The sequence below is a fragment of the Trichechus manatus genome, unplaced genomic scaffold, assembly GCF_000243295.1.
Source record: "Trichechus manatus latirostris isolate Lorelei unplaced genomic scaffold, TriManLat1.0 scaffold00093, whole genome shotgun sequence".
NCBI classification, from domain to species: Eukaryota; Metazoa; Chordata; class Mammalia; order Sirenia; family Trichechidae; genus Trichechus; species Trichechus manatus.
This window is the reverse complement of record NW_004444029.1, coordinates 9,748,570-9,764,817: the sequence shown is the minus strand read 5'-3', so window position 1 is coordinate 9,764,817 and position 16,248 is coordinate 9,748,570. Positions and strand designations below refer to the sequence as shown.

Below are 16,248 nucleotides of genomic sequence, written 5' to 3'. Positions count from 1 at the left end.
AACACATAGCGACCCTATAGGACAGAGTAGAACTGCCCCATAGGGTTTCCAAGGAGAGCTGGTAGATTTGAACTGCTGGCCTTTAGGTTAGCAATCAAGCTCTCAACCACTACACCACCAGGGCTCCATTTACATACATATATACATATTTAATAGACCAGAGACAGGTAACAACACTCCAACCTGACTAGAAAGAGGTCTTTGTGGGGACAGTTAGGTGCTACGTTTGGAACAAGCAGGCAGACATTAAATTAAGGAATTCATACTTACTCTGTCAACAGTGGGCTGACATGATAAAACTTGTGGTTTGAGAAGATTGTCTACCAATAATGTGAACCAAAAAAAAAAAAAAAAAATCAGGTGCCATCAAGTCAATTCTAACTCATGGTGACTGCACATGTGTCAGAGTAGAACTGTACTCCACAGGGTTTTCAGTGGCTGATTTTTCAGAAGTAGATTGCCAGGCCTTTTCTTCCAGAGTATCTCTGGGTGGACTCAAACCTCCAACCTTTCAGTTAGCAGCTGAGTACATTAACCCAAGAACTCCACCAATAATATACAAGATGAAAAATAAAAAAAGGACTGAAGGTGGAGGGTGATGTTGGGGGTGAGATAGGGTAAAGGAAAGAAACGCTATGATTCTTAATTTACTTAAATCTCCACTTCACCTTCTAGAATTGTTTCAGAAGATTTCCAAGGGAGGAAAAAAAAAGTTTTTATTAGGATAAGGGAGGGCCCAAGATGAGAGAGAAAGAGACAGAGAGAGAGCGAGAAGAAATGAGAGAAACTAATACAGGAGAAAAAGAACAAGGACATGAGATTAGAAGGGGGAAGGATGACCCCCACCCCCCCATCAAGGACCCCAGATTACCTTCCCACTTAGTCAATAGCACTTCCCTGTGCCTTCTAGAAATGAAACTTTTCAAATATTCAGTATTGTTGACTGTGAAACTAATAATTTTATTCTTAAAATATTTTAATTATATCTTAAAGCCAAATCCATTGCCATTGAGTGGATTCTGACTCATGGTGACCCTATAGGACAGAGTAGAACTGCCCCCATAGGGTTTCCAAGGAGCAGCCTGTGGATTTGAACTGTCAACCTTTTGGTTAGCAGCTGAGCTCTTAACCACTGTGCCACCAGGGCTCTGATTATACCTTGGTTGGTTTGAATTAAGAAGAAGAAAGGCATCAGTCAGAAGCCACCACATTGAGAAGGGAGTTGAGGTTTTCCAGAAGCTAAGAAGGAATGGCCAATGGCAGGAACAGAGATGTGGCTGGTACCCAGAGAACTGGAGGCCAGAGATGGGCGGAGACAGGCGGAGAGAATCCTCTTAGTGTTCTGAGCCCTGACGTTGTTCCCTGAGCAGCTCCACCCTTTCTGAGTTTCGGCCACACCATGCAGTAGATTAACCATTCTTTGCTAAACAACAAAAACAAAAATAAAAGCTATCAATCATAATGTTTAAGAAGAAACTTTGAGAAGAACTTTGTTGGCACAAGTATTTTTAGCAAAGGAATCAGCTCTATTCCTTGTCAATGAGACAGTGAAAATGAACGTAGACTTACATTTGGTAGGGTCAAGAACCCTCAGCCAAGGAGACAAAATTCATCTTCAAATTTCATTGTACATGCTCTATCTCTTGTAACAATACGATTAGATGTTTAACAGCTACTAGGGACAGAGAACTCTGCAGCATGTCACTTCTACTTCTTCTTGTTGTCGTTAGTTGCCATTGCATTGGCTCCGACTCATGGTGACCCCGTGCGCAACACAATGAAACGCTGCCCGGTCCTGCGCCATCCCTGTGATCGTTAGCATGTTTGAATCCATTGGACAATATTTGGTTGTGATCTACAAGGTTTTCATTGGCTAATTTTTGGAAGTAGATTTCCAGGCGTTTCTTCCTAGTCTGTCTTAGTCTGGAAGCTCTGCTGAATCCTGTCTACCATGGGTGACCCTGCTAGTATTTGAAACACTGGTGGCATAGCTTCCAGCATCATAGAAACACACAAGTCACCATAGTATGACATACTGACAGATGGACAATGGCGGATGACTACAACAGAATGGCAGACAAGTGATGGGTGATGATTATGACAGACTGACACATGGGTGGCGGCTCTTCTGCTTATAAAGGGTATAATCAGTGATGTATGTTTGTTTTGGAAAATTGTATTTGGTGGAATATTTACTATAGATAATAGGGTTTATTCCCTTAAAGTTTTAAACAATGTTTATTCTACAAAATTGAATTTGTTCCCCAACTATTTTGGAATTAACTCACAGATGATGTCCTCACTAACCTTGTTTTAATTAATCTCACCAGTATATAAACAATGTAAACTTTTTTGTTTGGAAAAAATATTTGAGATTTTTCTTGATATCCATAATATTTTTTTACTTTATTGAAGAATTTTCTAAAGCTATATAAAATTGCATTCATCTACAAGGTCTTAATTTTGTGCTCTGCTCTCCAATGCAACCACACAGGTTGAGTGCCACCCGTATTTCACCCAGCCAAAACTCTTGAAATTTTGCCAACAGCATGACATTGTCATTGTCGCATACAGCCCTCTGGGGACTGCCAGGAACCCATCCTGGTAAGTAATGCTGTGTGTCTCTTTGGGAAGTATTTCCTTTGACCTGGAGAATGAGGCTAGTATGTCTTCCTGATTGGAATGACTGTTTGGATGTGTGATATTAAGAAAGTAACTTAACCTCTCTGAGTCATTCTCCAGTTATACAAATTAGAGCTGATAATATCCTCCTTACTGAGGTGTTGTAAGAATCTTACACTCTCTGTGTGATTGCCTAGCAGTGCTGGAAACATAAGAAATACTTGTCAAAGAAGAAAATCTAGTACTCTGTTAGGAGTGATAGAAAACAGTTTTATTGAGGAATAATACAGCTTGAGCTGGGCAGCGCTAAGTAAAAATACAAAGCACTCCACTGTTTAGCAGGGAGAGGGATCTATATACATAGAAAAAAAAGGAAAGATAGAGAGTTAATGACTGATTATAGATAAGATCAGCTTCAGCTCAAAGTCTTTTGAAATGTAAAGGTCAGCCACTTGGCTAGGAGGGAGTGAGTTACCGCCTAAGCAAGTAGCAGCAGCCAATTCAATTACACACCCGCTCCTCACTTATCAACATGGTTAGGTTCCAAAGACCAGGTTGTTATGCTAAAATAGGCATTATGCAAAAATGGAGGATGACTATGTCACTACATAACTGCCAGATTACATTACTGTCAAGTTACATCATTACGTAACTGCTAAACCACTGAGAATCACAGTCCAGACAAGGCGACACATAATCTTAACTATCACAGTCAGCATTACTCTCACCTTGCACCTTGGTGTTCATTAATGTGCAAAACATTCAGATAGTAGATTTTTTACTGTTGTCGTAAATGTGAAATGTAGGATAACGAGGGAGTCGATAAGTGAGGGTAGGTACATGGCTGCAGTCATGAGCACATTTTATTGGGAACAAATTGTTCACATCTTGACACATTTTTCCCATTAGCAAATGGTTTACATCCTGACCTTTTGCTTCCTGGGAATGCATATTGGCCCTGTCATTCTTACATCTGAAATGAGTGCCTTCAGTTTGAAACTTTTCTGTTTACATGCTCAATGAATGTCTGTATAAATATTGTTTGAGAAACGTTTCTATGGCCACCTTTCTGGAATTTTTTAAATCTGATTTCAATGGCGACACTTATTCTGTGGTGTGTTCCAGAGGATTAAGTAGAAATTTTTCTACTCTGAGTTGATTCCGAGATTGTGATCTGTTTCTTCCACTTCCTTCTTTCTACCTTCCCCTGTATGCCCACCTCCAGCCCAGCTCTCTAAGACTCATCTAAATGTCATTTAGCTTCTGAAAGAGGTCACTCTATAGACTTGCCTCTCTTGACCTACCCATACTAAGAGCAACTCTTTATTCAAGGATTACTCTTCACTCAGAGAAGCAGGTTCAAGGTGACCTGAAGTGTCCTGGTAGGTGACAAGGTGAACGGGGAGACAGAAGGAGGGGGACTGATTAACTATTGGTTCTTCTGCCCCACACTAAATATGATGCATGTTTTGATTTTTTAAAAGGGTGAACTTGTCTTCTCCACCTTTGTTAAAGGATGAGTATTTAAACTCACTGAGGAAAAAGTACAATAAGACAGCAGCTCAAATTGCTTTGCGTTTCAACATCCAGCGAGGGGTGACTGTCATTCCTAAAAGCTTTAATCCCGAAAGGATTAAAGAAAACTTCCAGGTGAGAGAATGGCTTTTGGAAATGTGAAAAGAGGGGTATGGTTTTTTTATGTAGAGAATTTTCTGTCCGGCTCAGTAAGAAACGTGTAAGCTGCCCATATCTGGATTTGATTTGGGCTGAATTTGAGACAGTCACCAGTACTCCAGGGCTTGCTTTCACTCTGTCCACTCCACTGAAACAGCCTTTGTCAGGGTCACCAGTGACCTCCACATTGCCTAATCAAATCATCAGCTTTCAGTACTTGTCCCATTAGTGGTTTTCCTTACCTCCGTGACCTATAAACACTGGGGGCTCCCAGAGCTTAATCCTGGAAGTTCCTTTCTCTCTCCTAGAATCACTCCTATTGTCTTCTACTGTGGTTTCATCTGATTTGGTAACTTCAAACATTATCTATATGTTGATGACTCCCAAATTTACGCCAGAGCTCTCGCCTGCACTCCAGACTCTCATATTCAACTGTCCCTTGTCATCTTTGCTTAGTTGTTTTATAGGCATCCTAACCTTTTGTTGTGGTTGTTAGTTGCTGTCAAGTCGGCTCCGACTTGTGGCAACCCCATGTCCAACAGAACAGTCTGCACCATCTTCATCATCATTGGTATGTTTGAGTGCATTGTTGCATCCATTGTGTCAACCCATATCATTGATCCCCCATGTGTCTGTCAGTTTACCCTACTGTGGGGGCTTGCATGTTGTTGTGAAGCTGGAAGCTATGCCACCGGTGTTCAGATACCAGCATGGTCACCCATGGAGGACCTGTTTCAGCTGAGCTTCCAGACTAAGACAGACTAGGAAGAAGGACCTGGCAGTCTACGGCTGAAAAGAATTAGCCAGAGAAAACTTTATGAACGGCAGCAGAACATTATCTGATATAGTGATGGAAGATGAGCCCCTTGGGTTGGAAAGCACTCAAAAGATAACTAGGGAAGAGCTGCCTCCTCAAAGTAGAGTCAACCTTAATGACATGGATGGAGTCAAGCTTTTGGGACCTTCATTTGCCGATGTGGCACAACTCAAAATGAGAAGAAACAGCTGCAAACATCCACTAATAATCGGAACTTGGAATGTATGAAGAATGAATCTAGGAATATTGGAAATCGTCAGAAATGAAATGGAATAAATAAACATTGATATCCTAGGCATTAGTGTGCTGAAATGGACTAGTATTGGCCATTTTGAGTCAGACAATCATATGGTCTACTATGGCGGCAATGACAACTTGAAGAGAAATGGCGCTGCATTCATTGTCAAAAAGAACATTTCAAGATCTATCCTGAAGTACAACTCTGTCAGTGACAGGATAACATCCATACACCTACAAGGAAGACCAGTTAATATGACTATTATTCAAATTTATGCACTAACCACTAAGGCCAAAGATGAAGAAATTGAAGATTTTTACCAGCTTCTGCAGTCTGAAATTGATCAAATGTGCAATCAGGGTACATTGATAGTTACTGGTGATTGGAATGCAAAAGTTAGAAACAAAGAAGAAAGATCAGTAGTTGGAAAATGTGGCGTTGGTGATAGAAACGATGCTGGAGATCGCATGATAGAGTTTTCAAGATCAATGACTTCTTCATTGCAAATATATTTCTTCACAAACATAAATGGCAACTATACACATGGACCTCGCCAGATGCAATACACAGGAATCAAACTGACTACATCTGTGGCAAGAGACGATGGAAAAGCTCAATATCATCAGTCAGAACAAGGCCAGGGGCCGACTGTGGAACACACCATAAAGTGCTCATATCCAAGTTCAAGTTGAAACTGAAGAAAATTAGAACAATTCCACAAGAGCCAAAGTATGAGCTTGAGTATATCCCACCTGAATTTAGAAACAATCTCAAGAATAGATTTGATGTGGTGAACACTAATGACCAAAGACCAGATGAGCTATGGAATGACATCAATGACATCATCCACGAAGAATGCAAAAGGTCATTAAAAAGACAGTAAAGAAAGAAAAGGCCAAAATGGATGTCAGAAGAGACTCTGAAACTTGCTCTTGAACACTGAGTAGCCAAAGCAAAAGGAAGAAACGATGAAGTGAAAGAATTTAACAGAAGATTTTAAAGGGCAGCTCGAGAAGACAAAGTAAAGTGTTCTAATGACATGTGCAAACAGCTGGAGATAGAAAACCAAAAGGGAAGAACATGCTCAGCATTTCTCAGGCTGAAAGAACTGAAGAAAAAATTCAAGCCTCAAGTTGCAATATTGAAGGATTCCATGGGGAAAATATTAAACGATGCAGGAAGCATCAAAAGAAGATGGAAGGAATACACAGAGTCATTATACCAAAAAGAATTGGTCGACGTTCAACCATTTCAAGACGTAGCGTATGATCAGGAACCAATAGTACTAAAGGAAGAAGTTCAAGCTGCACTGAAGGCATTGACGAAAAACAAGGCTCCAGGAATTGACAGAATACCAATGGAGATGTTTCAACAAACGGATGCAGCGCTGGAAGTGCTCACTTGTCTGTGCCAGGAAATTTGGAAGACAGCTACCTGGCCGACTGGAAGAGATCCATATTTATGCCTATTCGCAAGAAAGATGATCCAGTCAAATGTGGAAATTATCAAACAATATCATTAACATCACATGCAAGTGAAATTTTGCTGAAGATCATTCAAAAGCGGCTGCAGCAGTATATCGACAGGGAACTGCCAGAAACTCAGGCTGGATTCAGAAGAGGACATGGAACCAGGGATATCATTGCTGATGTCAGATGGATCCTGGCTGAAAGCAGAGAATACCAGATGGATGTTTTACCTGTTTTTATTGACTATACAAAAGGATTTGACTGTGTGGATCATAACAAAGTATGGATAACACTGTGAAGAATGGGAATTACAGAACAATTGTGCCCATGAAGAACCATACATAGATCAAGAGGCAGTTGTTCAGACAGAACAAGGGGATACTGCCTGGTTTAAAGTCAGGAAAGGTGTGCGTCAGGCGTCAGGGTTGTATCCTTTCACCATACCTATTCAATCTGTATGCTGAACAAATAATCCAAGAACCTGGACTATCTGAAGAAGAACAGGGCATCATGATTGGAGGAAGACTCATTAACAACCTGCATTATGCAGATGACACAACCTTGCTTGCTGAAAGTGAAGAGGACTTGAAGCATTTACTGATGAAGATCAAAGACCACAGCCTTCAGTATGGATTACACCTCAACATAAAGAAAACAAAAATCCTCACAACTGGACCAATAAGCAATATCATGATAAACAGAGAAAGAACTGAAGTTGTCAAGGATTTCATTTTACTTGGATCCACAATCAACACCCATGGAAGCAGCCGTCAAGAAATCAAAAGACGTATTGCATTGGGCAAATCTACTGCAAAAGACCTCTTTTAAAGTCTTGAAAAGCAAAGATGTCACCTTGAAGACTATGGTGTGCCTGACCCAAGCCAGAGTATTTTCAGTCGCATTATATGCATGCAAAAACTGGACAATGAATAAGGAATACTGAAGAAGAATTGACGCCTTTGAATTGTGGTGTTGACAAAGAATATTGAATATACCATGGACTGCCAAAAGAGTGAACGAATCTGTCTTGGAAGAAGGACAACCCGAATGCTCCTTAGAAGCAAGGATGGCGAGACTATGTCTCACATACTTTGGGCATGTTGTCAGGAGGATCAGTCCCTGGAGAAGGACATCATTGTTGGTAAAGTACAGGATCAGTGAAAAAGAGGAAGACCCTCAACGAGATAAATGACACAGTGGCTGCAACAATGAGCTCAAGCATAACAACGATTGAGAGGATGGCGCAGGACTGGGCAGTGTTTCTTTCTGTGGTACACAGGGTCGCTATGAGTCAGAACTGACTCGATGGCACCTAACAACAACAACAACATCTCATTGATGGCTTCCCTCAACTTCGCTGGCCCTCCACTTTACAAACCATGATGTCCCTCTCCAGCAATCAGTTCCTCCTGAGGACGTGTCCAAAGTAAGCAAGCCAAAGTCTCAGACAATATTCTGTATTCCATTGGGTTTTCATTGGCTCATTTTCAGAAGTAGATCACCAGACCTTTCTTCCTAGTCTGTCTTAGGCTAGAAACTCCTCTGAAACCTGTCCACCATGGGTGACCCTGCTGGCATTTGAAATCCCGGTGGCACAGCTTCTAGCATCACAACAACACGCAAACCACCACAGTATGGAAAACTGACAGACAGGTGGTGGATCTTAAACTTAGCGTGCCCCAAACTTAGCATGCCCCAAACTTAGCTACTGATAGTCCCCAAAACTCCTGCTTCTCTTAGAGTTTCTCATCTCAGTAAATGCCAACACCATCCTTCCATTTACTTAGGCTAAAAACCTCAGAATCACCTTTGACCCCTCGGTCTCTCACCACACATCTGATCTGCCAGAGAAACCTCCGCATTCCTCACGTATCAGGACTGTAACCAGTTGTCACTGCTTTCAGTGCAAGCAGCCTAGTCCAGGTCACCAATATCTCGTCTGTGTTATTGCAACTCCCAGCTGGTTAGATCTAGCTGGTGTCTCCAATTTGCTGTGGGCCTTTCAATATGGTCTCAACCATCAGTCTCAGTGATCCTATTAAAATGTAAGCCAGACCCGTCACCCATGTGCTCATAACTCTCCAAAGGCTTTCTCTTTCAGTCACAATAACAACCAAAGCCTTTCCATTGAGAGACAAGGTTCCCCATGACCTTCCCCACCACCTCATCTCATCACTTCTCCTTCTTGCTCACCCCATCGCCACACTGACCTCCTCAGGGTCCTTGAAACACACTGACACACGCCTGCCTGGGGCTATTGTGTGTGCAGATCCCTTCGTCTGAAACAAACTCCCCCAGATATGCAAATGGAGGCTCCCTCAGCATCTTTAGGTCTTTATTCAAATGTCACCTTCTCAAATTGGCCTTTGCTGGCCCCCGATGCAGAACCGAACCCCTTCAACACTTCCGATCACCCTTCCTTGTTTTATTTCTCCTCTGCACTTACCTCTCTATAACATACTGCATATTGTACCCATCTTGTTAATTGAACCATGGGAGAAAGATGTGGCAGTCTGCTTCTGTAAAGATTACAGCCTTGGAAACCTGGTCGGGCAGTTCTGCTCTGTCCAGTAGGGTCGCTATGAGTTGGAATCTACTTGACAGCTATGGGTTTGGTTTTGGGTTTTGCTAACTGTCTGTGTCTCCCTTGAGAATATAGGAATCTATGGGGACAGGGATTTTTCTCTGATTTGCTCACCACTGTGTCTCCAGCACAGTGCTTTACACATGTTATCTAATAAATAAAAATAACAATAGTGATCAAAGAAAAGTGAAGCATTTAGAACCTCACAAAAATTTGCCTCAGCTTGGAAAATTTTTAAAAGCTTCATTAATATGCAATATTTAAATCGGATAGCATTTTTGACAGGCAATCAAAATTTTAAACATGTAACCTGACTATTTAAATTCTAGAAACCTATCCTACCGAAAGGAGTCCCCAGGTGACGCAAAAGATTAAGCGCTCTACTACTAGCTGAAAGGTTGGTGGTTCGAATCCACCCAGAGATGCCTCAGAAGAAAGGCCTGGCAATCTGCTTCTGGAAGGTCACAGCCTTGAAATCCCTCTGAAGCAGTTCTACTCTGCACACATGAGGTCGACATGAGAGAGAACTGGCTCAAAGGCAATGGTACGGTCTTGGGTTTTTAAATATATTGACAGAAAACATTACCAAGACATCATATGAATAAAATAAATTTGCAGAATAATAAAGATATGATATAATTACTGCCTTTTGCTCTTAATGTGTTTAATGTTTGGGAGGAATATCTGGGAAGCAGAATGGGACTGAGGTGGTGGGTGCTAAGAACCTTTTATTCTATATATGTCTGTGTTTCTGTACTGTTTCATCTTCTTACGGAGTACATACTTATATATATATATAAAAAAAAAACCATTGCCATCAAGTCAATTCCAACTCATAGCAACCCTATAGGACAGAGTAGAACTGCCCCATAGGGTTTCCAAGGAGCAGCTGGTGGATTTGAACTGCCAACCTTTTGGTTAGCCGCTGAGCTCTTCACTACAGCGCCACCAGCGCTCCATATACTTACAAGCTACTTATATAATTATAGTTTATAACTGGTTCAATATATATTAAAATAACAGTGAAAGAATAGAAAGACAAAACAAAGTAAGAGAAGATAAGTTATAAACAGATAAGCTAAATATACAAATAAGCTCAAATAAATTATAGAAACGTTTATAAAGGACAGTCATAAAGCCAGAGTATAAAGTATAAAAGTAAATAAAAACCAAAACAATGAAAAGGTAATTGGAGTAAAAAGGTAGAAGATGAGAGAGTAAAAATAATGAGAGAAAGGATTAAGAGGACAAAATAAAGCAAATTAAAAGTAAAAAAAAGCAAATTTAGAGGCTATTGTCAGGGGCCATCAAGTGGATTCTGACTCCCAGTGACCCCATGTGACAGAGTAAAACTGCTTCATAGGGTTTCCTAGGCTGTAATCTTTACAGAAGCAGATCACCAGGTCTTTCTCCCGTGGAGCTGCTGGGTGGGTTGGGACTGCTGACCTTTCGGTTAGCAGCTGAGCACTTAGCCATTGCACCACCAGAGTCAAAAGCTTATACAGAAATAATAAGGTTTCTTCATACAAGAAATTTCAGAAGACTTCCTGGGTGTATGTTGTTTCAGTGTTTGGAATTTGTTGCATGAAGTCCCCACTTCATATCAGCAGTGTGGCCCCGCACTAGTCCAGCCCCTCTTAGTCTCCAGATGCTTCTAAGTGTGAAGGACTCTCTCTGCAGTCCCTTCGCCTGGTAGTCATCCGCAAGCACGCGGCTGGCTCCGCTGCCTGATCCCAAGTATGTCCCATCGCCTACCTTCGAAGATGTACTAACTCTGTTCTGTTTCCTTTATATTAGATCTTTGACTTTTCTCTCACTGAAGAAGAAATGAAAAACATTGAAGGTTTGAACAGAAATGTCCGCTTTGTGGACATGCTCATGTGAGTTCTTGGGGGATCGGTAACCAGGTACAGGCATGTGGGCTTGTCCAACATCAACCAGCAGTACTCACCTGAGCCTCAGCTGTGCCCACAGAAAGCACAGGGTAAAGGCCGTGGGCAGCATGTCCTGGATATTAAACATTCCTGGGTGAGATACAGACACTATAGGAACTGTCCACAAACCCACTGCCATCAAGTCGATTCCGACTCATAGTGACCCTGCGGGACAGAGTAGAACTGCCCCATAGGGTTTCCAAGGCTGTCGTCTTTATGGAAGCAGACAGCCACATCTTTTTTCCTCAGAGTGGCTGGTGGATTCGAACCACTGACCCTTCTGTTAGCAGCTGCTTTAACCAGTGTGCCACCAGGAACTGCCTACAAACCCAAATTTGTGTTTGAAAGAAGATTCCTGGCATTTATGACATTCCGTGACTTTGGTTAGGGCACAGCAGCTTAAGGAACTGGAGGACAGTTAACTTAAGAGTGTTGTTGGATGTCATCAAGTCTATTCAACTGCTATGTAGAACTGCCTTATAGGGTTTTCTTGTCTGTAACCTTTAGGGAAGCAGATCGCCAGGTCTTTTCCTCTTGGAGCCGCTGGGTGGGTTCGAACTGCTGACCTCTCAGCTGCCAAGTGCTTAACCAGTGTGCTACCAGGGCGCGCGTGCTCTCTCTCTCTCTCTCCCCCCCCTTTCCCTCTCTCTCTCTCTCTCCCTCCCCCTCCCTCCCTCCCTCTCTCTCTCTCTCCACACACACAAGTCTGTATGTACACACATGCACACTTTTTTCTTCTTATTCATTCCCTGTTAATCTTTCCAGTTCTTCAGATCACCTGGATTTTTATATCCTTATGCAATCTTCTCTTTAATGAGTATTTAGAAAATGCTCATTAAAATGCTTCATATAGCTTCACTTTGCCTTACTGGTTCCACTATTTTCCATGAGTCAGAAAGTGCTCTGGTTGGGTGAATTTCGAATTTCTGAATTAATAAAATGATTTGCTCATGTAAATTTTCCAGGAGAAAACAAAAAATTTATTTGACATAAAAAAGCAACACGTAGAGTCAAGGACAAAGGAGTAAACACAAAGACATGACCCTTTGCCTGAATTAACAAGCGCGTATAGATTAATAACTCATGAAGATAAAAGATTTCTATTGAAGAAATACCATTAAATTAAGAAGAAACAGTAAGATACAGTCAATCCACCGATGTACTGATTCTTTACAGAAAGTGATTTGGTGATATTGTTTACTTGACATTTGATATATTTAATAGCCAATCCCAGCATCACTGGGAAAATAACTTGACATACCAGGGAATAACTAGAAAAATCAAAAAGGAGAAACAAGCATTAGACCCCACTGGTCAAAAATATATATATTATTTAAAAGTGCTGAGCCATCATGACCCTCCTGCTTTTATTCAGTTGACCTTTGACATTAGAGTCTTTTTTGCTTTCTATTTTAATTTAAAGTTCATGGTACTTGCAGAGAATGGAATCTTGGTTATGTCTGTGGCTGGCACACACACACTCCAGACCTTCTATAGACTGTGTCAGCGCGGTTGTTTAAGAGAGAGGCTCATAAAATAATAATGACAATAATAATACAGTAAAACCTGTGAAAGCTGGAACCTGTGTACTGTGGAAACCTCTCAGGGAAGGAAAACCCAGATATTTTCCACTAATAGAGAGCAACAGAAGAGTGGTAAGTCTTCGCCCTGTCCAAGGCGGAAAACTTGCCAGACCTAGAAAACACAAGACAGGCCCCTCGAATTCCGACTCTCAGAGATTTCACTGGAATAATGGAAACTTGGTTTGCTGGTCATCCTTTTGTAGATCTGAAACTTCCAACCCTGGGGAGGCCTGGTGAGCGAGGGAAGTAAACGTGATGAGAAGGGGAGGGTGATGCTGTGGAGAGGAGACAGCCGGTATCAAGGGAGCAACGGAGGAAGGGGTTGGGAAAAGCCATACAAAGATAGGCAGGCATGGCCCACCTCCTGGGCTTCCATTCTGAGCAGAACGTTGGTGTGGTGGTAGCCAGTCTCCTCTCCCCACACACACCCCCAGTGTGCTGTCCAGGGCTCCTGTCAAAAGTGCTGGCTTGAGGGGAGACAGGGAGGGGCGTGGGTGAGAGACGGAATTGGAATTGGTAAGAAAGAGGGGGAGTGGTTAGTGAAACTGTCAGAGTTGTTAGTAATACATACAACTGTGCAACTTTTGGAGTGAATGTCTTCCTTTTGGGGTGACTGTTTTGGCAGGTGGAGTGATCATCCCGAGTACCCATTTCATGATGAATATTGACTTCCGAGAGCTCCTGAACCAATATTCCCTCTTGTGTGCACCAGGACCTTGGCTGGGTAGTTCCTTCAGACATGGAAATAAAAAGAAGTGATGACTGAAACACACTTAGCATTTGTATAGTGTAAATGACTTTGACATAGCAATGTTAAAGAAAATAAGTTTAAATCTGTTGAAATAATTGTGGGGAGATTATAGTTAATATTTTATTAGGCAATTGTTTTGGAGTTACAGAAGCAAGAGAACATTAGGCTTTAGAAAAGACTTCAAAGTCAACATATGAAAGCAAATAACTCTTGAATCTAGACTCTTGCCCAAGTTGGTAGCTAGGCCCCTTAATAGTTAATGGGACAACAAAGATGGCGAGAGAGCCAGCTCAGGCTGCGCACTGGCTGTGACCTTAGCAGATTGGGCCATTGATTTTGCAATAGACACAGCCAAGATGAGATCCTCACACTCGTTATTAACAAGGCAGTGCTTTGCTGCACCTTGAGGAGGGAAAAAGGGTTAAATGTAGACAAGTCTTAAAACAGAGCTAACTAAACCCACACTGGTCAGCTGAGCCATAATGATTTTATTTTTGGCTTCTATCCAATGCGTATTTGTTTAGCTTTTACCCAACCTGAGTGATGGATAATTAACTACTTCCTTCTTGTATCTTTAGAGTTTTGAGCTTCAATATAACTCTTGGTCCCTACTCACATATCTGTCAGTCTCGCACACATTCATCATACACCACTATTATGTAAAGTGGCCTGAAAAAACCAGCTTACACAAAACCATCTGTCATAAAATTGTCCAAAGATGACTACAGTCATGTGCCGCATAATGTCTGTTCGGGCAACAGCCCACCACATATACATCCGTGGTCCCATAAGATTATAATACAGTTCAGAAATCCTGACCGGAGAACAGGACATGGTGGACATAACCAGACCTAGTGAAGACGACAGCTTCCCGAACACAACACATGTATCTCATGTCTCTTGTATCCAAAGCAGTTGTGCTGCCAGACATACAGTGGTATGGTACATTGTAGAGGGAGGTTATTTGCCCCAGCAAATAGTATGGTGTTCATACAACATTCAAATCACATGAAGTCCTATTTCACAGAACGGATCATGGACGTTAATCGACACGTGGCTGTGTTTTAAAAGGAGGTATTTAAAAAGCGTGCTTTAGGGAACGTATTGAATAAAGAGGCTTTATAAAATTATCATTATATTGAAGACTTTAAAAGTGTTATTGGCATAGCTATTCAATTTTGAGAAAGTTGCAAGTTCAAAAGAACACAGGTAATTTTACCATATGTAAATTTTTAAAAAGGGAATAGAAAGATTATTAGAATTCAGCAATTGTGGGGTACCAGAGAAATATATTTCATTCATTCACATTAGGTCATTCTCACAGAGCAAGAGAGTTACTCACAGATTATGTGTGTCCAAGACCGATTGCTTATAGATAACTTCAGTGACCTGAAATCATACATTTCTGAGAAATGATCACTTAAAAAAATTGACTTATAATTATTGTTTCCACTGATTCTAATATTAATACTTAGAATTCTGTCTTCTGCAAAATACTTTGTTCACAAGAAATAATAAAGTCTGATGATTTGTTCACCACATGAATCTTTGTTTGCTTCAAGCTCCATTATGGGGAGACAAGTGGGGAGAGGAGGAAGAATCATCTGAGTTAATTTATATTAAAAGACCTTTGATTGAGTCTCTACTGTATAAGTAGCATGGCGAAGAGAGGGAAGAAAAAGCGGTGCCCAAATGGAAGAACAGACGCTTGATTCCTGATCCCTCTTATCTAAATTCTTCAGAATATTCTGAGGAGGCTGGTGTGGAGGTGGAAGTAGAGACCACACATATGAAACCATTTTTAAAAGACAAACGTTAGAAAGGGCTCCTACCATTTGTCAGGGTAAAAATATATATATATTGCTAAAGATTGGAGGAGAGGAATCCTCTCTTACTTATAGCAAAAATGGAGAGAAAAGAATTGAAGACAGGCAAAGGGAGATTGAGAAAGACTGAGCATCTGAACTCAACAACAAAGACAAACAACCCAATTAAAAAATGGGCCAAGGAACTGAACAGCCATTTCTCCAAAGAAGATACACAAACGGCGAACAAGCAGATGAAAAGATGCTCAACATCACTGTTTTTATTTTACTGTGTGTCATCCAGTTGATTCCAACTCATAGTGACTCTATAGGACAGAGGAGAACTGAGTCATAGGGTTCCTAGACTGTGACCTTTATGGGAGCAAGTTACCAGCTCTTTCTCCCAAAGAGTGGCTGGTAAGTTTGAACTGCTGACTTTTTGGTTAGCACTTTAACCATTGCGTCAACAGGGCTCCTTAAGGAAATACAAATCAAAAACCACAACGAGATATCACTTCACGCTTATTGTTGTTATTGTTAGCTGTTGTCAAGTGGATTCCAATTCATAGCGACCCCATGAACAACAGAACAAAACACTACCCAGTCCTGCGCCATCCTTGCTATTGTTGTTGTGTTGGAGCTCATTGTTGCAGCCACGGTGTCAGTCCATCTCGTTGAGGGTCTTCCTCTTTTTCGCTGACCCTCTGCTTTACCAAGCATGATATTCTTCTCCAAGGACTGATCCCTCCTGATAACATGTCCAAAGTACGT

General features: G+C 41.4%; 1 protein-coding gene across 2 annotated transcripts in view; it reads left to right on the top strand.

Moving 5' to 3' along the window:
* Positions 1-13,589, top strand: part of AKR1D1 (aldo-keto reductase family 1 member D1) — a 55,213-nt gene extending 41,624 nt beyond the window's left edge. For both annotated transcript variants that reach the window (XM_004382395.2, XM_004382396.1), the window contains 4 exons: positions 2,495-2,604; positions 4,107-4,272; positions 11,202-11,284; positions 13,547-13,589. In XM_004382395.2, the coding sequence (XP_004382452.1) occupies positions 2,495-2,604; positions 4,107-4,272; positions 11,202-11,284; positions 13,547-13,589 (402 nt within the window). The remainder of the gene's footprint in view (positions 1-2,494; positions 2,605-4,106; positions 4,273-11,201; positions 11,285-13,546) is intronic.
* The last annotated feature ends 2,659 nt before the right edge of the window (positions 13,590-16,248 follow it).